General features: G+C 40.5%; 1 protein-coding gene across 1 annotated transcript; it reads left to right on the top strand.

Moving 5' to 3' along the window:
- The first annotated feature begins 1,111 nt into the window (after positions 1-1,111).
- polr2m (RNA polymerase II subunit M) lies at positions 1,112-18,778 on the top strand. Its single transcript, XM_038701979.1, has 18 exons — positions 1,112-1,623; positions 2,363-2,443; positions 6,889-6,981; positions 7,746-7,910; positions 8,046-8,138; positions 8,247-8,360; positions 8,465-8,617; positions 9,155-9,280; positions 9,605-9,733; positions 9,817-9,911; positions 10,244-10,349; positions 10,765-10,848; positions 11,896-12,002; positions 12,106-12,712; positions 15,464-15,582; positions 16,514-17,098; positions 17,253-17,475; positions 18,635-18,778. Exons 1-18 carry the CDS (start codon positions 1,549-1,551, stop codon positions 18,776-18,778), a joined length of 3,099 nt encoding a protein of 1,032 aa, XP_038557907.1. The 5' UTR covers positions 1,112-1,548.
- The last annotated feature ends 3,323 nt before the right edge of the window (positions 18,779-22,101 follow it).

The raw sequence follows: 22,101 nt of genomic DNA, 5'->3' as shown, positions 1-22,101 counted from the left end.
CTGTAGAGCTGAACAAGGTCTTGCTTGGCTACTTCAGCCTTTAAATTTGATTTTCCATTCCTCTGTGACTCTGTGTGTCTAGTTTCTGTTAAAAGGGAGTGACTGCAGGCCATTCATACCAGGACTGTGATCAGGTCTGTTCCTTGACAATATTTTACAGGATGAGTAAGTATAAAGAGAAGGGCATAAATTCATTGTGTAAAACCATATAATGGTGTAGTCGTGAGGCAAAAGGTCACAATAACATTAAAAAGTAATGTGTGCTGTGTCATCTTCCTTTTCATCACTATCAGCTGTCAACAATATCAATAATCTATTGGCTAAAGTGACTCATGTACTACAAGACACCTTCTGTACCTTTATTTCATTACATTGCACTACAAAAACACTGAAGGTGGGTTAAAATCAAGGGTAATTGGCTTTGGTTGAAGATACTCAAAGACAAACCGCCTCTCATCCAAGAGGTTTCTTCAGTCCCGACTGACAGGTAGGGAATCCCAGTTATTTGACCTCTGTGGGGTCGTTATCAAGGTGATGGATAACGCTTGGTTTGTAAATACTCCTGTTGTCATTACAGTGGTTGGAGTCAAGTGAGGCCAAAACAAAAATACTCTTGAATTCCAAATGTTACTTAAGGAAAAGAAGTATTAGCAATAAAACATAGTTAAAATATCAAAAGTAAAAGTACTCATTATGCTCAATGTTACTTCATGTTTGGTAGTTACAAAGTGATTTTGTGTTTTGTGTGTAAAATCTTAGAAATGTTTGAAATTTCACTCACAGTAGGATTAATTAAAAAAACTCAAGTAAAGTAGAAGTGCTTCAGATTTGTATTTAAGGACAGTACTTGGGTTTATGTACTTTCCACCATTGCACAGTGGTTGACCAAGCTTTTGATAATAAATCAAAAAACAAAGCATAATTTTATTGCTTATAAAAACTGTAAAACAGACCAATGTAATGTAGTAGAAATATATTCAGCAGTTATAAGAGGATTGTTATGGTCTTTGCATGTGTAGCCATAACAGGATGATACTGTCAAACTGTGATCAATACCAGCTCCTCCTATTAGCCACTCCTGATAAGAAGTGCTCCACCTGTCCCAGCCAGAGTAAGAGGACCCGCCCTGTGAAAGTCCTGCGCTCAGGGCAGGAGGAACAGACCAGGGTGGCAGTAGAAATGTGGCCCGACAGGTCTGATGGGAACACAGAGACGCACAGAGAAAGTCAAAAAGCCTGTCAGCCAGGTGGATTCAGGAGCAGTCTTGCTGGAATTACGATAATGACATAGTTGTGTTTGTGTTACTGAGCACCTGATCGTTTCACTGACTGAGAGGAAACCTTTGGGCCACTGTGGACTCCCACCACCACCGCCACCACCACCAGACTTGACAGAGTGGAATTTCCCCTCCTCTTCCCTGGCTGGAGCCGGGGGCAGATGGTCGCTCCGAGAGTTTAAGCAGAACTCAGGAAGGAGAGTGAGAGGAAGGGTGGGAGGAGGTTCGGAGAGGGAGAGGAAGACAAGCGAGGAGTAGACAGAAGAGGAATCATGCTTCGCTACGGTTCAGGACGAACTGTTTCCACCATCACCACAACAGAGGACTCTCCAGAGTCTTCAAGTGAGGTAAGAACTCCCAGAGAAGTCAGGACACTGACTCTGTCTCCCCCATTTTCTTTTCCCCTTCTTCTCTGTGTTTTGCAAACAGTCCAGTGTTTTTTTCTTCCTCCCTCTTCTGTTTGTCCCTTGTTGCTTTTAACCCCGCAGACACTTTCTTCTTGTCTGTATACAGTGAGATAAATGTTCTCAGTCCCAGCAAACATTTTCTGTCCCCTGATCATCTGAAAGTTCATGTTTGTTATAGGATGTGTTCACTTACAAGAGCATGTAATGGGAGCAGTGTGTATGAGGCAGGGCTGTCATGTTTATTTGAACAGCTCTCTGATAAAACAGGCCTGTGTACTGAACCGGCCTTTAAACTTTTTTCCACTGTTCTCTAATAAAGAAAGAACCTATTACAATTTGGTAAATTGACTGTGAGTTCATAACTGCAGTATTCCTTTGGATTAATATCTTGAAATAAAAATATCTAATTGTAGAAAATGTTTGTTGCACCACCAAACAAAGCCTCACTGTGGTGTAAATATTAAGACAGATGTATCTGTAGCATATACATAAACTTTGTTTCTGGATCTGTTGCCATTGTCTATAAATAAACCGATGGTGGTGGACTGTGGAAGTCTGTGAGATTTGTCTCAGTGGTGTTTTAACAAATTAATCATCTTTTCTTGTGATGAAATAATGCAAAAATGAATTTGCGTGCAGAATATGACTTATTTGCTTTTTGTCTCTTTGTTTTTCTCAGAGGAGGATCAGACGTCTCAGGTTAACTCTACATGCAGGAGATCATGGAAACAAGGAGCAGCAAACTGCAAACTCAGACACAGTAAGTCGTATATCTCCCTCACTGAAATTGTACAATTGACCATGCTACATCCGGCCTATAAGTCTTCCTTGACAGCGCTACTTAGATAGGTAAAGGTTTAATGAATAGAGTTAAATTAAACCTTTAATTCCATCTTGTTGAACTGGATTTGACTCAACTGAGTTTGCGTGTGTCTCTTTCTAGCTTCAAATGTACAGCAACACACACCAAGGCACTTTCAAAAACAGAGATGTAGGAGAATGATAAGCCCCCAAAATACAACATGAATTCATCACAAGATACAAAGACTTAGAAAGAAAGATGGATGAAGCAACTGAGATTTATGTGTTTTTTATCATCAGGACTAGTTACACAATCGTGGCAGAAGGGTGTGTGCCGGTGATAATGCACACACAGCTGTTTCAGATTTACTTCAAAGCTCAACTTCATCTCTGTACTCAAAATCTCTTCCACATAATAGAAAATATTTAAAATACTTTTGCTGAACAGACGATATATTTAATATGTAACCTAGACACCTGAGACACCCAAGACACACCTGACAGCTTAGTTGAAACAGCAGTGACTCAAACACTGGTTACTGAACAAACATAGCTCATAAAAAATGGGATTTGCTTATTGCCATGCAGAATTACACTCTGTACAGTATCCATGTTCGTTAGTGCACATTGTGACTGTGTGAATTATGAGTACATGCTGCAGGCTGTGTAGGTGTTTGCTGTAGGTGGCTCTGCCCCTGCCTTTGTTTGTGTTCAGGATATGTTGCCCAGAGCCTGATGCCAGACTTTGACAGTGAGAGTGTGAGAACTGAGTGTGCTTTTTCTAGTTGTTGGCACTGAGAAGGTTGTTAAGTTATTTTAAATGTGCTCAAAGTGCAGAATCCTTGGTAGTATGTTTTTCGTGAACCTTGGCCAAGGTGTGTGGTTCATCTAGTCACCACACCTCCACACACCCCACTGATAGCACGCTGCCATAATCTCTGAATGTGCTTCTCAGACTATTGGAACTGATTACATAGGACAGTCTGGTCAAGAGTGAACACAAAATAGAGAGCAACACACGTGCTTGGTGATGACGTGTACTCCAGTGTGTGTTCAGTGATGACGCAACTCTGCACCACTGCAACTGTGCAGCTCACTATCCCTGGACTGGTTTTTACAGACAACCAACTGCCTGAAGTGTAACGAAAACAGTGAGAGGAAATGTAGAGAGAAAATAAAAAAGGTAGCCTACATCAAAAATGAAAACAGAATAGTAAGAAATAACATCAGAGGAATAATGCCACACCCAGCAGGTGGTTAACTTAGCTTAGCACAAAGACTGGAAATCCACCAGCCAGCACTTCTGAAGTTTACTAATTAACATGTTATAATTTTTTTATAATTTGTTGTTTTATGGCCAGGAACTACGTGTAATTAATGAACTTTAGAGTTGCTTGTAGGCGGATTTTGTTGCCTTTGGACAGAGCCAGGCTGTTTCCTCCTCTTTCAGCTAAATTAAGCTAACTGGCTGTAGATTCACATTTAACCTACAAACAGGAGAGTGGCATCAACTATTGCTATGAGCTATCCAAAAGTTTCCAAAGTCGCATAATATGTCAGGCAGAATCACATGAAAATATGAATGAAGTGATGTACAGTATAACACCGGTTTCTAATTAAATGTAATGGTGCAGACCTGAATATGTACTCAAAATGTTCACTCAATATAAGCTCATGTAAATGTTAACACAAGCGGATAAATGATTTGCATGTGAAACTGTAGTACAATGTGAAAAACACAACTTTTAAGCCACTTCAGGGTAAACTGAAGGGGAATTTCAGGGTGCAAGAGGCTACTCATTATGTATTCAGCGTTGAGTTCAGAGCTCTGTGCAAGCACTGCCATGATACATAACTCTTTTGTTGTTGCATCAACCAGCACAGTGTTCACATGTGACACAGTGTTGAGCAGGCTTTTTATTACGCTTGTGTAGACATGGAGCATCCATGTTCTTTTTTTTAGCGAATGTGCATTAACAAATTTCCTCTGAAGTTCCCCGATCTTTTATCAGAGATGTAATCTGTAGTGAATGTTAAATGTAAGGGAGGCAGGAAATGATAGACAGATATCCAGAGGTGTTTTGTTTCAGTAGGAACGCTGGTAAAAGTGGTTATTTGACATACTATTTGAAAAAAGGGTGTATCGTGCAACCTGACACATCAAGGACACAATCCAGCCAGTCACTATGGCCTAGATGAGAAGTAATACATCTGCACCATGACACACAAATGACACATTTGCTACATATAGAAGTTCCTCCACCTGCATCATTGGATTTCATCTCCACAATGGCTTAAAGTCTCTTCAAAGTGAACATGATTCAGCCCGGTGAGCTGCATGAGAGGGTCTTTGTGTTGTGACCTTCAGCACGACTTTCATGTTGCCTCAATGCAGTCATATGATAAAGCAGTTAGTCTGTGTGCAAGAAACAAATTACATAGTAAAATGTTTGACAATGTACTGACACATAGTTCTTTCAAAAGGGTGTCTTTAAGTCATTTTTACATGTTTACATTAATTCAGGCAGTCGGTGAGGAGGTCATACTCCTCAAGGTAACAAAACATAGGAAACCCTGTGTGCTTCTCCCAACAAAACTTACATGTCTGCAGTTTCAGCTACAAGAAGCAGGTAAACATTGTCCGCCGGTGTGGTCAAACACTGGCATTGTAAAATTCAAAGCACATAGAACATTGTTGTTCTGAGCTTTCAGAGAAGGAGGCTGCTGATGTTGTTAAAACATAAAGATGGCTGTTCCTCCCTCCCACCTGCTGGAATTCACATCCACCTATTAGCTGGCCATTTCGCAACAGCATGTCCTCCGTAGATTAAGTGGTGGAGAAATGTAAGGTTCATCCCCATCCACAAAACAACACTGGCATCTTTGTTCTAGTTCCTCCTCACTATTATCTCTGCAAGATGTTGAGACAGATGCCTCTTTCTCTGACTGAATGTTTAGTTTGAGTCTGTCTGTACCTGGTGGAAAAGACAATTAAAGCAATTTATTTATTTTAATGAATAGCTTTTTAAATTATAGTTATTATAACAGGTGGTGATCCACCACAATATTAAAGTCAACATGTCATTGTTAAATGATCTAAAACTAAACACAAAAATATGAAGGCTCAGGGCTCTAGACTAATTCTAAGGAAGCCCTGAGGAAGGAAGCCCTGAGTGGCAAGTGGGGGGAAAAATCTGGTGATCCTTTTTCTAAATCTGATCTAAATTGTTATTTGAACAGGCGAAAATAAGGTTTTGCCAGGATAATCCTTATAAGTTCCTTAAACTTTTCCAGGTGAGTTTTGATGAACTCTAAACACAAGGTACATATAGTATATTGTATGTTACCAAGTTACTGTCATGTCTGTTATGTGTGGTGTGGGGACAGAGTGGACCAAAATGCAACGTTCAGCTTGACAGGTTTTATTGGGAAAAGGGGGTGAGGGACTGGAGTCGAGGGAGAGGTGGATGCTGGGGAAACACAGGCACGGGGAACCGAGGAGACTAGGACCAGAGGGCCGGGGAACACTGGGGCCGAGGAAGCAAACAGGTGAGGAAGAACAGGGAGGACACCGTGGAGGAATGAGTTGACTACTGGCAGGTGTGGCAGGCTGACGAGGTGGCTGATGAGGTGCAGGTGCAGGTTGTAGGCTGGGCTCAGGAGCGGAGGGAGAGAGAGAGAGCACACACAGGGGAGGAGACACAGGGAGGCAGGCAGGGAACAGAGAAAACCAAGGAAAAAGCGGAATAACTGATGAAAAGGAGAAAAAACCAGGACACTCACCGTCAGCCGGGCTGCCACCACATGTCTTGCTTTTGGCCAAAAAAATACTTTAATTTGCACTTCACCTGGAAGGATACATTAATGCTTTCAGTCCAATTTACAATATGGAGTAGTGCTGCGCTTGAATATTACAAAAAATAAATCATCCTCCCCAATGAAAGTGTTTTTTTTATAATCCTGCACTATATGTCACTTATGTACCAGTATGTGGCCAAACAATGACCAAACAGTCATTTTGTAGGTATTCTTAACGATAGAAAATGTTGATGACGCTTGCTCAGTTTTTATGATGCCACACACGTTCAGCGCTAATGGCTACTGTAAACACCAATCACTATCTGCGAAGTCATTACCTAGCCTCTATTTTACAGGAAAAATGCGGAATCAAATAGCACTCTGCTTTCAGTTTCATGGAAACTTCAAGTCATAAACACAGGAGAGAAAACAATTTAAATCAGAATCAGAAAATTAACCACCAGAATTTTTCTTTCTCTCACTTGCCCCTCAGGGCTTCTGTAAATAACACTTGTTTTGAACATTTTCGAACTTTCCAGTGTCCACACCTGGAAAGTAGTGAATCCTTCGCAACATCAATCTTGAATATTTTTTCTTTTTCTGTAGGCTGAGAAAGAGAAGGATGTCAATGGGGCATGGAAGAAGAAGAATGGGCTGATCCAAAGAGAGAGGCCAGCTGGCAGGGAGTCACCTCATCAGGTAGATAGCCACATCCACCATGAGTAATAGGCATGACACTGCGATACATACACTGCCACTGCTTCAGCATGTGTTTCTGTGCATGCACCTTCGGGCTGTCATTAATCATGAATATTCAACATGAACATGATGCTTGTACATGACAGTAACAAATTTCATGTCTCAAGTCTATCCATCTATCTATCTATTTATCTATCTATGTACAGGTTTATCAATAATGAAAATAAGCATTAGTTGCAAATTATGTCTTTCTAATTTCCAACAAAACATTTACCTCTTGTACTACAGTACTGAAATATTTATTGGAATTTGATTCCAAGCACCAGTAAGCACCTGTAATTTATCTGTGCCCATGACTTTAATTGTCATTTGTTATTTAGTAATTGCATTGTTTGTAGTGCTGCACTTCTCTGCTGGTGTGCATCTCTTTTCACTGGGCGCCCGTCTGCTAGAGGTACAATAGGCAGAAACGGCAGCAGCTCATGTACTAGGTTGCAGAAACATGACACCTGCAATACACCCTGCACTTTTCTTAGCTGTTCGTTTCCCAGCCTCCTGTTTCCAGTGCTCAGCAGCAGTGCTGCTGGAAATACCTAGTCAAGTATACATATGCAGGCATTTGCATCCACACACCAAACACACAAACACATGTGATGCACCTGCAAGTGTGTGCATACAAGCAAGCACACGACTACACAAACACAATGAGTCAGCCTCAGTGGGTGGCTACAGAAACCTGACCGGTGCGATCCTGTCTCCCTCAGCACCCCAGAGACATGACCAATGGGGCGCCAGAGACCTCGCTGCAGCAACATGGGCCCAAAGTGTACGGCGTTGTGCAGAGGACGAGCTCGGACAGACAGCAGGAGGTGATGGCACGTGAGTGGACGGTCAATCACCTTCAGGATGAGATGAAGTACATCAAGGAGGTGAGTGGAAACTAACACAACAAGCAGTCAGGCTTTCTGGTCAACACATCATTGTTTTAACATCCTATCATATATGCAAGGCTTTGTTGGATGTTGGGTTGATAATATCTGTATGTTCTGTGTATCTGTACGCAGGTGAGAGATTCTTTGGAAAAGGTGAGAGAGCGTATGTACGGGCAGTTTGGAGGAATGCAGCAATCAATGCAGAAGCTTTCACAGGAAATCAGGGTAATGAATTATGTATCAGCTTGTCACTGCTCAGAACTCCCTCATCAAACTCGAGTCTGTGAAGCCTCAAATAAATCTGAAAATACAGTGTACCATGTGTGTCTGCAGGCTGCCAATTCAAATCGGAGGAGTCTGGAGTCGGAGGTGAAGATCCGGACGTCAGCCATGGAGAGCTTCGATCAGATGAACAGCTCCCTTATATCTGCTAACATCAGCCTGCAGGTAAGAAATCAATGTCACTGAACCTGTGAAGACCTGCTCCATGACAGCTGCATGCCATCGCAGAAAAAGCTTGGCTTGACAAGTAAAAGAAGTTTCCTTTGCAGAAATCCCTCCTGGAGAACTGTCAGAACAGAATGGACAGGAGAGATGAGTTGAAGAGTTTGCGGAGCACCTGTGAGAAAACACAAGAAAAACTCAGAGACAAGGAGAGGGAACTGGCTGCCGCACAGGCTGAAAACCAGACTTTGAGGCTACAGGTACACATATGTCTTTGTGTTCACACAAACCCTTATGCATCCACAAGTTCATTGAGATACTGGTCACGCAGCAGGTGTGACAAGTAGGTGCTCAGATGACCTGTTGCGGAATGGTGGAGAGGACCTATAGGAGAAATATGTGAATGCTTCACATGTAGAAAATATTATTATCTACCTGATACCACTTTTCCATCTCTGCAGTTTCTATATTTTCTGCAGTCGGTCAGAGTAAAATTAAAAGATAAAAATAAAATTTAACTGATCATTATAATAGTCCCTAAATTCTGAGAAGTCATCAATGGTTCCAATCTGTGTGCTGACCAAACAAAAAACAGTTGCTCTCCATTAGAGAGGAAATAGCACCAATTTTAAAGACTTACGACATATGAAAAATAGAAGATGCCGCAGTGTGCTTCGATCCAGCAGATCGTCTCACTGCAGTACAACTACACATCAGCTGCATTTTCTATTCTTGTACCAATATGGAATAATCAAGTTTGCACAGTCTTAATTTCTGCTGCACTGTGAATTGTCCAGGTGGAGTCTTCTCGGGAGGCCAACACTCAAGCGCTGCAGGAGCTCTCTGCAAAGCTGCAACAGGAGTACGAGGAAAAGTTGCTAGAGGAACAACGGAAACACAGGGAGGAGATTGAAAACCTACAGGTCTGCATTCTTTATTGCTTATTCAATAGGTTTCTCCATGGCACATCACATATAGTTTCAATGCTAGTAGAAACCAAAACGTGTCTGTCACAAGAACAGGAGAGATGTGTGATGATTACTCAAGATGTCTCAAATGCTTTTGGTTTTGACACACTTCAAAAAGATAATGATGCAGAGTGTCCTTGGTTGGGAAGTTCCATTAGATTAAAATGAAAATGCTGATTGAATAGAAAATGACGATCATTTACTACATTATTGATAACTTGATGAGCCGTTTTAAAAGCAGTCCAGCATTTAAACCGAAATGTATTTCTGTTCTCACAGGCCCAACTCGATGAGTACATCAGGCGACTAGAGGAAGCAGAGAGTAACATCAGGATTGCCGAGGCCAAGATTGCTGAACGGGACCAGAGGATTATTGAAGTGGAGCGTCTACTGGACTGTATGGACAAGGTCAGGAAAAGTTTAACATAAAAATCTAGCAAACTGCATTTTTTTGCTGATAATAAACCTTATAATGAAAAGATTTTTTACAGGAAAAGAGTCAACTCCAAAAGAAGCTGCAGGACAGTGAACAGCGTCTCCACATGATGGCGCAGACAGACCAAACTGATGCAACTGTAGCCAAAAGGTACAAAAAGGGAGTCCACATAAACAAACACTGGTATGACAAAGCAATCCCAGCTCAAGGTCCACTTACTGGCTTTTTTTCTGAACTTTTAACTGTGTCACATAGCCTTTATCAGCAGTTGTAGTTTACTAGGTGGTCATGGAGTTGCATATGAAGATGTTTAAGTTTATTGTCAGCTGAACAAGCAGAAAGCTTTGGAATATTGAAGTCATGGCAGCGTTGAAGCAATTTAGGCTGCAAATCTGAGAAGCACCTGACCAGGCTGCAAATGTCTAGAAAATGCAAGAAGATGGATTTATATGTGGGTTTAACTGGTTGCTGTTCATGTTTAGGTCCAAAGAGCTGCAATCTCAAACTGTGGATCTCCGTGAGAGGATCAAACACTTGAACGACATGGTGTTCTGCCAGCAGAGGAAAGTCAAAGGAATGATTGAGGAGGTGAGTAGTGTTTATTCATGTGTAAATACTGTCCGGTCACATGCATTCAGGTCATCTGTTGTACTTGTGTTTTGAGAATGGGTGTGGGTTAGATACATATGCCGGCTGAAGTAGTAGAAGTGTGTTTAATCATACAGAGTACAGATGAGTTCAGTGCACATGAGAAATCTTCATGGGGTGGGGTGTTGTGGTGGCAGAGTGGTTAAAATACTCCACAAGTGGTTAACATACTCACATTCTAAAGATGAAGGGTTTAATGATTAAAGTGCATTATTAGAGTCTTAACTGGCCTCTTCTGAGTTCATAACTCATTCTGGTTTTCCGGAAAAGTTATTCCTTATGTTCAGTATCCATCATGTTTCGCAGAATGATTCTTGAAACGTTGCAAAATGTCGTTTTCTTTCACTTTGTGAAGGTTGAATCACTGCGAGCTCAAGTCGCTCAGAAGGATATGTTCATCTCGGAGCTTCTGGACAGAATTGCAATAGTGGAGTGCGAGGTAAGTCAAATACTTCCCGGTGTGTTTACTGCGCGTTTTAATTTTGGTGTGGTGTGGTAAACTACTGCATGGTTATTGCCTGGGCTGCTTAGTTCTGGTTATCTTACACTTTTAGCAATGTCTGTGTGGTTTCCTCGTGTCACTGCCAGTGGTGGACAGTAACTAAGTACATTTACTCAAGTACTGTACTTAAGTACAAATTTGAAGTACCTGTACATTACTTGAGTATTTTCTTTTCATAACCCTTTCTACTTCTGCTCCACTACATCTCAAAGGGAAATATTGTACTTCACTACATTTATCTGACAGCTTATATTTATCTGAAAACATATGAAGAGTTTAACTACCCAACTGTTTACACAATTACAGCTGAAAGAAGTAGTCGGTTGACATAAAAGTAATTGGCAACAATTTTCATCATTTTATTCAATTTTAATGCAAAAACATTTCATGATTCCAGCTTCACAAATTAATTATTTCAATCATTTGAATGTGGTGTTAATAATGTTGAGGTTTGGACTGTTGGTCAGACAAAACAAGCATTATGAAGGTGTCACTTAGGGCTCTAGGTAATTACGACGGCATTTCTCACTGTTGAGCAAATGAATTCATAATAAAAATAATTATTAGTTGCAGTCCGATACCAACAGTTCAAAATGAGCTCAACCTCAACCAACTTCAATAGTAAAATCCTGCTTTTACATGAATGCATGAGTAATAATAATCTATGTATAATAATCTCATGATATAATATAAACTAGTATAACAGTCATAGGGTACATTTTTCTGCATTATACTTTTACTTATAATACTTTAAGTACATTTTTCTAAATATACTCACATACTTTAAGTCTTAAGTATCATTTTCAATGCAGAACTTTTACTTGTAACAGAGTACTTTTACAGTATGGTATTAGTACTTTTACTTAAGTAAAATACTTTGTCCACCACTGGTCACTGCACCTATCAAGCGGCTTCCACATGTAAAGTGACTGCAGTCCTTTGCATGTGACCTGACGGTGTTGTTTCCTCTTTTCCTTTTCCCAGAATAATGAATTAGACGACAAGCTGAAGTATTTTATGTCCACACAGAATAGGCCGAGAGAATTTCTGGAAATCAGGGAGATAGGAGTAGGCTGTGATCTGCTCCACAGGTAAGAAGGAAAGTGGGAGAAACATGTTTAGTACCATCAAGTTATATTTGGTGCTTCCTTTGGAGGGGGTTTCTCACTCTGATGTCTGACTGTGCATCTGCAGACATGAAGCACAGAGGCATGATGTTGAACCTCCTGTTCAACGTGAACCAACTCATCGCCATCCCATACAACATCTGCCACCTTCTCATCCTCCATCACCACTGAAACTTCCACCAATCACTGAACCTACATCTCCCACTGAACTTCCATCTCCCACTGAACCACCATCTCCCACTGAACCTCCATCACCCACTGAGCCTCCATCACCCACTGAGCCTCCATCACCCACACAACCTCCATCCCCTCCCAGTCAACATCCATTCCTCTACCTAACAAGACCCACCCAACCAAGGACGTTCCATTCTAATAACCTTCCACCCAGCAGGCTGGAGTCCAGTTTACTGAGGTACACTCCTATCCAGTACACCCGCTTCCTGCAGTCCAGCCCCTTACCGAGCGGGACATTCCCCTATACCCATCCGTCTGAATCGGAGCCTGCAGACCGGTCCGGCAGAGATGAGGTGGATGCAGAAACAAACACACGATCAAGTACAGAGGAATCCACTTCATCCCTGTCCTCTTCTCAACCAAGATCAAGAGCCCCGCAAGTTTGTACACCTTTCATGAAACTCATGGAAGTAACAGCAAAGATAAACATAGAGAGATCTTAAAGTAATAGTTTGACATTTTGGGAAATACAGGTTCTTGTCAACAGTTTGATGGGGTGTTCAGTACCACTCTAGTTTTACATTCTGCAGATGGTTAGCTTAGCTTAGCATAGCATAAAGACTGAAAACAAAGGGAAACAATTAACCTGCAGGCTAACTCTAAAACTCACAAATTAACATGTTATATATTATGTGTTGAATTTGTATAAAAAACCCAAAGTGTAAAAACAACAGTTTGCTGTTTTATGGTGAGTTGTGCCTTTTTCTTGCTGGAGAGCAGTAACTTCCTGGACAACTGGTCACAGCCAAAGTCTGGTACATAATCCCCTGTAAAATGGCGAATTGTTGTTTATACACTTCATTTTTACACATCAAACAAACATGATATGTCTTAATTAGTGCAGCTTTCAGCAGCTGGTAGGAGGATTTTGTTACCTGTGGGGTGAGCTAGGCTAGCTGTTTCCCCCAGTTCTAGTTTAAGCTGGCTGGAACTACATATTTAGAGGACAGACATGAGAATCAGTTTTCTCATCTGACTATCTGCTAGAAAACAAAAAAGCATTCTTTAGTTTAGTTTCTTTAGTTAGTATTTACCACACATATCCTCTCTAAGCATAATTACTTGTGTACGAAGTTTCTGTCTTTGGTGTTATTTTCACTGCTGATTATCTTTTTAAAAATAACCATATGTAAGATCCCCGTTTTAAACAGTCAAAAAAATAAGACAAACAACATGATTCTGGTTGATGATGTAAAAAAGTGTTATGTAGGTTGTCAGCCTATGTTTGCACAGAGCACTGGTAGTAATAACAAAATGTTTGCTGTAGGGTGTAAATAATCTGATGCTCTGTAAAAATATTCTGTAAATAATGTACTGAAGGATTTAAGATCTTGTTGTTTTTTTGTTTACAGTAGGCCTAAATGTAGCCCACTTATGTTACTCATGGAGCTATGAGCATCCAGTCCTATGAAGGTTTATCAGTTATTGTGTGTATTTTCCTATTATTTTATATTGACTCTGTACAAATTCAATGAATATTATTTTGCTATTGTCCCATTATGTAAAGAAAACTATTTATTAACATGCTTTGTGCCTTTGTGAACAGCTTGCTATCTGATACTGGTGGTGGGAATGAATCTCTTTAAATTGGCAACAGGGTAATGTCATTATATAATATAAAGTAATTTTCTGTGTTAATTATAAAACTGTTAAATCACTTTAAAGATACTGACCTTATTGAGGTGACTGCCATTCCTGAGCCACAGGCACAAGTATTATCCAGCTGTTGTCTGCACTGCCATAACTGTGTTTGAAAAAGCTTTATGATGTGCCTTTACCTTAATGATACATATCATACTGCAACTAATGATGAGAGGACAGTGTATGTTCAGATAATAAAGACTTTGCTATATATTTAACCAGACTGTATTAATGGATGCCCACATTTACATACTGTATGACCTTCATTACCTAAAGTCTGAAGCCTATATGACTACTTGTTCACTGATGTGACCATTTTATCATAGCTGGTAAAAAACACAAAAAGGGCTTTTAAAATGATTTGTTTACTTTCCTTCCTTATTATGATTCCATTTCACACTTTTACACAAACGTCATGAACACTGAACTCCAGATACTTGAACTTTGTCTAGATATGCAAAAGCTCAGTGACCATATTTTGAGGAACTGTCTTCTGTATAATATGCATGGTGGACATGCAGGCTTGTTGTTTATTGCATAACAGTAATATAATGTACACAGGCCTCACAATGCAAATTTGTAGTTGCTCGGTAACAGGTGGTATTTTAATAGACAAAATAGTGTTTGTTTTTGTTATTTCTAAATGTTGTGCAGTGACGATACACTAATTCAGAGGCAAGACATGGTGTTAGACATTCTTGGTATCAGTGATGTTGCAAGAAAATGTGAAGATTCACAAAAAGCTACAAAACGGTGTGTAGTACATTAAAACAAAGGGATAAAATCAGACATTTGGCAGAATTAGGATCAGGAAAAGGAGAACAAAACCTAAAGTGTGCAGTCAGTGAAAGCCATGCTTTACACTATCTGGTGTGATCTGACTTAAATAAATGCCAAATGCATGCACCAAAGAAGTGAAAGAGAGATAGAGTGTACTGAGATTTTTTTTCCAACTGCACAGCTACAGCCAAAAATTAAACTGACTTTGAACTCTGAGAGGGGACAGGAAGGACACAGCTGTAACCTTGGTTGAAGTTGGGTCATTGTTCGTGGAGCTGAGTGAGAAATGGGTTGGCATGGTGGCTGGGAAACATCCGGACGGGACATGCAGCGATGGAAAGTCTGAGCCTGTTCAGACAGACTGCACTGATTACAGAGAAGAAAGAAATATCTCTTTTGCACAACGTCAGAAGTTCACGGACAACGCTTGATGACTGCATGTGACCTGCAGAGGGCAGCAAATCACCTCCACTGGCTGTGACGTGAAGAAGAACTGCATTACCCTGTCCTGTACACTGGGGGCGGCAGAGCTACACCTCATATGTCTGATTTCCGCACAAGAAGAAGAAAGATCCCACTTTGAAATGTTGTTGTCTCATGTGTTGAAGAAGTAAACCTGCAGCCTTTAAAGGTTTCTAAATCTCTCTAACCATAATAGAGTCAGTTAACTTGTTGAGCTGGTTAGCGTATGATTAGAGTTTGTAAACACAATGTTAAACTGAGACGTTAGTTCGCGCTGTTTGTGAATGGCTGTAGCTAGCTGTCACTAGCTAACAGGGATGTCCTCGTCGCGGACAGAGCGCCAGGGAGAGGTGGGAGACCTGAGAGTCCAAAGAAAAGAAGAGCTCCAAGAACTGCTCCAGAGACAGGAAAAGATACTTTCTAACAAGTAAGTTAAGTTCACAATATTAACCACAGTTTTTGCCTCTCTTGTGTATATCTATGATACGTGACAGGCACAAACTGGGGCTAAGTTGTGACTCGTGTGACACTTTCTGGCGTGGTACAAAAATCAAAGTACCTCTGACCAAGAAAAGACTTGAGTGCACATAAGTTTGATTAATTGTAATGAGTTGTTAAGCTATTACACTGTCAGGATGTTTGGGTACAATATGTATCTGAAGTTTTACAGATCTACAAATGGACAAATCATCTGTTAAGAACTACAAGAGTGTCGAAAATAGAAGGCATAACTAATACATAAATACACTGTGAATGGTAAATTGCAGTATTTATTTTACCAATAAAAATGCATACATAGATCCAACATCCAAGGTCAGCATCCAAGCAAGTTTCAGATGTGACTAATACGTCAAGCATGTCAAGCGTAATGTTGTACAATAGAAAGAACAGGCTGTGGTCAAACTAGTTCTGCACAACTATTATTGTTAACCTGTATGGCACCATTAGATCTGATAGATATAACCTCCATCCATATAATATGTGAAACAATTTAAGCCAAAAAAACAGATGGGTGAAATAGAAAAAAGCTGAATAAATGAAGGGAGAAACGTAACAATTGCAGATTGTTTCATACACTGTGAATGGTTTCAGGAATATGAATATGATGCGAATCAAATGCTATGGGCTTCCCGGTCACAAGATCTCAACCTAACTGAACAGCATAATCAAAACTGTGAATTTGAGAGAAACCTTTGGAAGAATGGTGTTCCTCCCTCCCGTATAGTTCAAAAGACTTGGAAAATCTATTTGTATACCTACTAAGACATTTTATGTAAGTTTATGCATTTAATGTCTCCAATGTGTATCTTGAATTATTTTGAGTAGAGCACGAAATGATGGGTTTGTGTTGTTCACAGGAGGTTGTTACAGACTCTTCCTGACAAAGGGAAAAAGATAAAAGAATTTACAGAGAAAGTGCGCCTTGCCATCGAGCACAAAGATGAAGAGGAGAGGAGACAGAGCTTGGTGTTTGCTGCCAGGACAGAGTTACAATCAAAGTACCAGCAGGCCTTCACTATGCAACGATGTGCTATCAACACACCAGCAGCCCCACACCAAAACATGCAAAATGAGGCTGCTGCAGACAATGCAATGCAGGACACCTCACCTGTCTCAGCTGATGTGCAGGAAAACAACACTTTGGACAAGGAACAGGACCCGTTTGTCTCCAAAACGGCTGCTGGTGAAACCATGGAGACGGCCGCTGCTGGGGCCTCTCTGAACTGTGATGAGATAAAAGAGACTGACCTTGTGGAGGCCTTGGAAAGGGTCAGACTGTCTGAAACTAGTGCTGGTTTCAGTAGCGAGTCCAAAGATTCATTTAACAGCACAGCAAGAGACAACTACTTTCTCAGAAAGCAGATACGAAAACAGCCTCACTATGTAACTGTCCTGGAAGAAACTGAGAGCACTCCCAGGAAGCAAAAATTCAAACCAAATCAGTGAGTAGACTTTGTCTGACGAATTGATGGTTACTTTTGTAAACATTTATAACAAAAAAAAATCACTTAATTCAGAAACATTGTGTGTCATTTTGCTTTCTTACATAGTTATTATCAGTTAATTGAATATAAAATAAAACAACTGTGTTTCCAGGCTGCCCCACCGAAATGACACCCCTCTATCAGGATCCTCATCACCCAGCCAGTCTTCTGAAGGCTCATCACCGCTCTCTGCACAGACCAGGAAGGAGAGGGACAGAAAACACCTGGATGACATCACAGCAGCCAGACTCCCTCCTCTTCACCACAATCCGGCCCAGCTTCTATCTCTGGAAGAGTCGGCCGTCCTCCTGGAGGAGCAAACCAAGAAGCAGCACGTAAGTGCAGCCGAGTCTTCCACCCACTTATCCTCTACATACAGTGTTTACATTAAAATGTAGACAGATTGACAAAGGGTCAGAAAGGTCTACTTACTTGAATAAATTAATGGGGTTCCTTACCATGCTGGGTGGGAACATGTTGAGGTATCGGGGATTAAATGCCTTGGTTACAGTCAGCCATGATGAATTACAAACATTTGACTGGCATTCAAATCCATAACAGCTTTGTTTAAAAAATTCCAAAAGGCTGCATTGGTGCGGATATGTTACTTCAGGTAACAGTGATATGTGAATTTCAGATCCAGGAAATTCAGCTTGAGATATATATGTGTTATCAGATCTTACCAAACAGCAGAACACTGCACAATGTTTTATATTATGAGAAGGTTACTGCTCTGTTACTCACAGTGGTTTTACCGGCATCATGTGAGCATGCATGAATTTGATTGGCCACTACAGTGCCTTGCTGGATGACGTTACATTTTGGTCTAGCAATAATTGAGGTGGTTCAACTAACTTGCCGGATGACCTGCATTTTTTTTGTTTGCGTTCCCTGTGTCGGCGCTCCTGGACTGGCAATTTTTCACACTGTAAGTGTTGTTCTGAACGCTGCAAAGGTATATGTTTATTTATTCTTTATATGAGATGACAGGACAGCAGCAGGCTATTTGACCAGTGAAAAGTATTATTTTCAAGTCCTCTACAACAAAACAATTATTGTTGTACATTGTGTACTGAGCTGTGGAAAATTATTCCAATCACAATAATAATGTGTATCAATGAAAATAGCAACTCTCTGTTTCTGTCAATATTATTACAACTAATTAACTAACTAACTAACTAACTAACTATTTTTGTTATTTGGCAGTATTTAGTTTCATGAAATGTACAAAGTCCATGTCAGATCACTTCATCAGCTCCAGAGGGCAGCGTTCAGGCAGTGTAGGCGCTGTGTATCACTTCACATCCAAAGTAATGAGCCAAACGTCAAACAGTGTGCTGTTGTCAACTTACGGAGGCCTGTTAAGCTTATTATCAGTCCTGCTTTTGTTGAGGGTTTAATAGCTATGGCTCTGCTGCTTTATAATAATGTGCTTGTTTTCTGTTTACCAGCCTATTCATGTCAACTTTTTCTCTGTGTTGTGTTTAATTTCAGGAGTTGCAGGCCAAGCTGGCAGCCCAGAAACTGTCTGAGGGATTGAAGCTCTCTATGGGGAGCTACACTCCTGACCGTGGCCCCATGGCTGCCTACAGAGAGGTTCACGATGAAGGAGCCCAGCTCTCCTCAGAGGAGGACTGATCTTGGAAGGCCGGAGCTGGGGAAACCAGTGTAACCTTGGCCCTGAGGGAAACAAGCTTTGGACCTCGCCATCAGGACCCATCCAACAGGATTTTCACTCTGAGGACAAGAATTGTTAAGAGAGGAAAAAGGTCTCTGCACGGTGGGAAGGCATAGTTGGTATCCCAGACTCAGCTCAGGAAATTGAATGTCAGGTTGAGAAACTAGCTAACTTAATTGTCATTCAGTTTGTATTGGGTTCCGTTGTTTCAGTGTCTTGCAGGAATAATAATACCTGCTGTTGGCTACGAGTTTTAAATGCTAAATCTGAAGCATGTTTCCCGTCAGCATACTGAAGCTGATGATGCCATGGCTTTTCGAACCTGAGAGCGTTGTATGTTGAAACACCTATTTTAGTGTGTTTTTAATTATGTGTGCTTAAAGCTCATCAGCAGGTGGAGCAGACTGTTTCTGGCACAGTGGTGACTGTTGATGGTTTTATCTAGAAAATAGACATGAGCCTGCAGATAGTTGTGTCAGACTGTGTAACAGAACTGAATAAATACATCTTATTCTGCAAATGATTGTTTGTGTAAAGTCAACTGACAATCCAGTTTTTTCCCCCCCCTGCGTTACTCACACTGTGAAGTACCTCATCAGCTTTTCAAGTACGTATGCATGCACTAGTGTGAAACTGCTCACTGATGAGAGCATCTGGACAATTGCTTAATTCACCTGACAATCTAGTTTCTTGCTTATGAATGTCAGTTTTCCTCTTTCAGTTTCAATGAATCAAAATGCCAGTATGCAATACCATTTTGGAAAGGTACTAATAGAATATACATTACTCATATTCTTCACACTGTGTGCTACTGTATAAAACACATAGAAGTAATAGTACTGCATGTGTGGTCGCTGTGAAATTTAAGACTTTCTGTAGAAGCCTCTGGTCATCATCTGTATCTCACAATCCTTACAAACTCTTCTGTTAACTACAACCAGTGTGCTTTTATTTCTAGTGGTAGTGTGGAGGCTAATTATCAAGAGGAAAAACTTCTCCTGCCGCACGACAGAGGCAGCAGGAGAAGGGAGTATGAGGGATTTCCAACCTGGCCGAATGAATGTGGATCATACAGTATAGAATATTGTATGTATAAAAACGGCACAATCTCTGAACTGCACATCTTTACTTATCTGTAGATCTTTAGATTAATTGATGCATTTACCACCTTCTGTGTGTTAAATAAGGAGAAGAAAAACTAATAATTATAGTATTATAAATTTTAAATGAACTGTGCTTATAAAGCGCCTTTCTTGTCTTAAGACCACTCAAAGCACTATGCACTACATGTCACATTCACCTCATTCACACACATATTCAACAACTAACACTGACGGCAGAGGCTACCACGCAAAGTGCCAACTGCTCATCAGAAAGAAACTAATCATCCACACACAGTGATAGCGCATTCTTCAGGAGAAATTATTCTGTGTCATATTTAATGGGCTTAACACCTCTGATATCAATATTCCCCACTAAAACAAGAGGAAGAGTGTCACATCTAAAAACATTTAAGACTTTTAATGCACCACAAAATTGTGCTTTAAGTACACTTGAGTTATGTATTTTGTTACTTTCCACATCTGGATGAGGTAACATCAAGCTGCACAAGAAAACTGGTCCTCATACATTATCTGCTTTCTATAAACTGAATATTTGTTAGGTAAACAGTATTGTGTTGACATTTGAATTCAGATAAATTAACCCACTTTTCCCCATGAAGATTATTAAAGTTTCACTATTTTATCACAATTATGTGAACTATTTTATTGTTAGACTTCCATCTTACGTTGTTCATTTATGTGCAAAATAAATCTGCAAGGTGATATAAATTTCAATTTGTAGTGAAGCTATGGTCAGCTGCCGGCACTGATTTTCTAAAATCCTGTGAGATGTTATCAAGCAGGGATCCGTGACACACTTGATAAGATTAATGCAGGGTTAGTGAAATATTGAAGCTTGATGGCTGAGACATCTGGACTACATTTGGATCATGTTGTTGCTGGGAATGGCAGGCGATGATGGGACGGCAGCGGGCTAATGCAACATGGCAAATACCATTTCTCAGCTTTGCTAATATGTGGTAGATAAGAAGTGGCAGCTACATTCAACATCTTTCTAAACTGCCTTTCCCACCATCTCTCTTCCAACTCTCGCAGAAGACTGCAGGCCAACTTAATTTAAACAACCTGATTCAGGGATTGTAATGAGGAAGAAATAAGGCACTGAGGAACGTTTTGGAGGAAATTAAGTTGGGTTCATGTAGGTCAGAGTCTGGTGGTAGATGCTCCTTGATAACCTTTGGTAATTTTTGCTGAGGCATTGGTGGGAGATGTTTTAGAAAAAAACCCTCATCTGATTGCTGTGTATTTAGACAATGTATCTGATGGGCTCCAGAGTGGCCCTTTGGTAACGTCCAATAACAAATACATGAGCACGCTCCGCAGAGGATCCTCATTGTGCTGGGATTAATTACAGCCTACCTTGCTTACAGAAATACAGAGACTGCAACAAATTATGGGGCACATTTTTGCCGTAGTTTTTCTTTGTGGTATCTGGCGTCAAACCTAACTCTGAGCGTATGTTGATGTTGTTGAGGTGGAACCAAGCACACACTCTATATAGTCAAAGCTTTTTCACGTTGTCCATTGATGATGAGGTTGTTTATACTTCAACCTGAATCCCAGACCCCTTGTCTCAGATTAATAAGCTCCTCATGAAGTAGTCTGCAAGTGATTTGCTCCAACTCTTGAGTCCGAAATCACACGTCTCGCGGGAGTAGAAATAATTTGCTGTTTTGGGAGGGGAAACTGGAATGTGATTTCAAAACTGCCTCTTCAAAGACCAGTCAGCTCAGCCTTAAATTAGATATACAGTATGATGTATAGACTGGCGTTAAACACGAGTTAGGCCCTCAGCAGAGTGATTGGATTATATCTGCCAGGTTGCAAAGTCTGAAGTCATGCTTTTTCCATTCTCTGATGTTTTTGTCATATTCTTTTCAGGGCACATGAAGAGATGAAATAATGCAGCGCACAGCAGCTTTTGGCAGTTAGGGTTACAGTCTATCTCCTCATATCAATTAGAACCAGCTCTCCCTCCTCATACTGCACTAGAACCAGTAGTGGAAGAAGTACTCAGATCCTCTAGTAAAAGTACCAATACAACAATGTAAAAAAAATACTGTTATAAGTTAAAGACTTGCATTCAAAATCCTACTTAAGTAAAAGTACAGAAGTAGTAGAGCTAATAGCAGAAGAGCTAGTTTTAACAGTGCGCTAGT

Source organism: Micropterus salmoides, unplaced genomic scaffold (assembly GCF_014851395.1).
Source record: "Micropterus salmoides isolate LMB-PRFRI ecotype aquatic unplaced genomic scaffold, ASM1485139v1 Ms_hic_scaffold_6, whole genome shotgun sequence".
NCBI lineage: Eukaryota > Metazoa > Chordata > Actinopteri > Centrarchiformes > Centrarchidae > Micropterus > Micropterus salmoides.
This window is presented reverse-complemented; position numbering and strand designations above follow the sequence as displayed.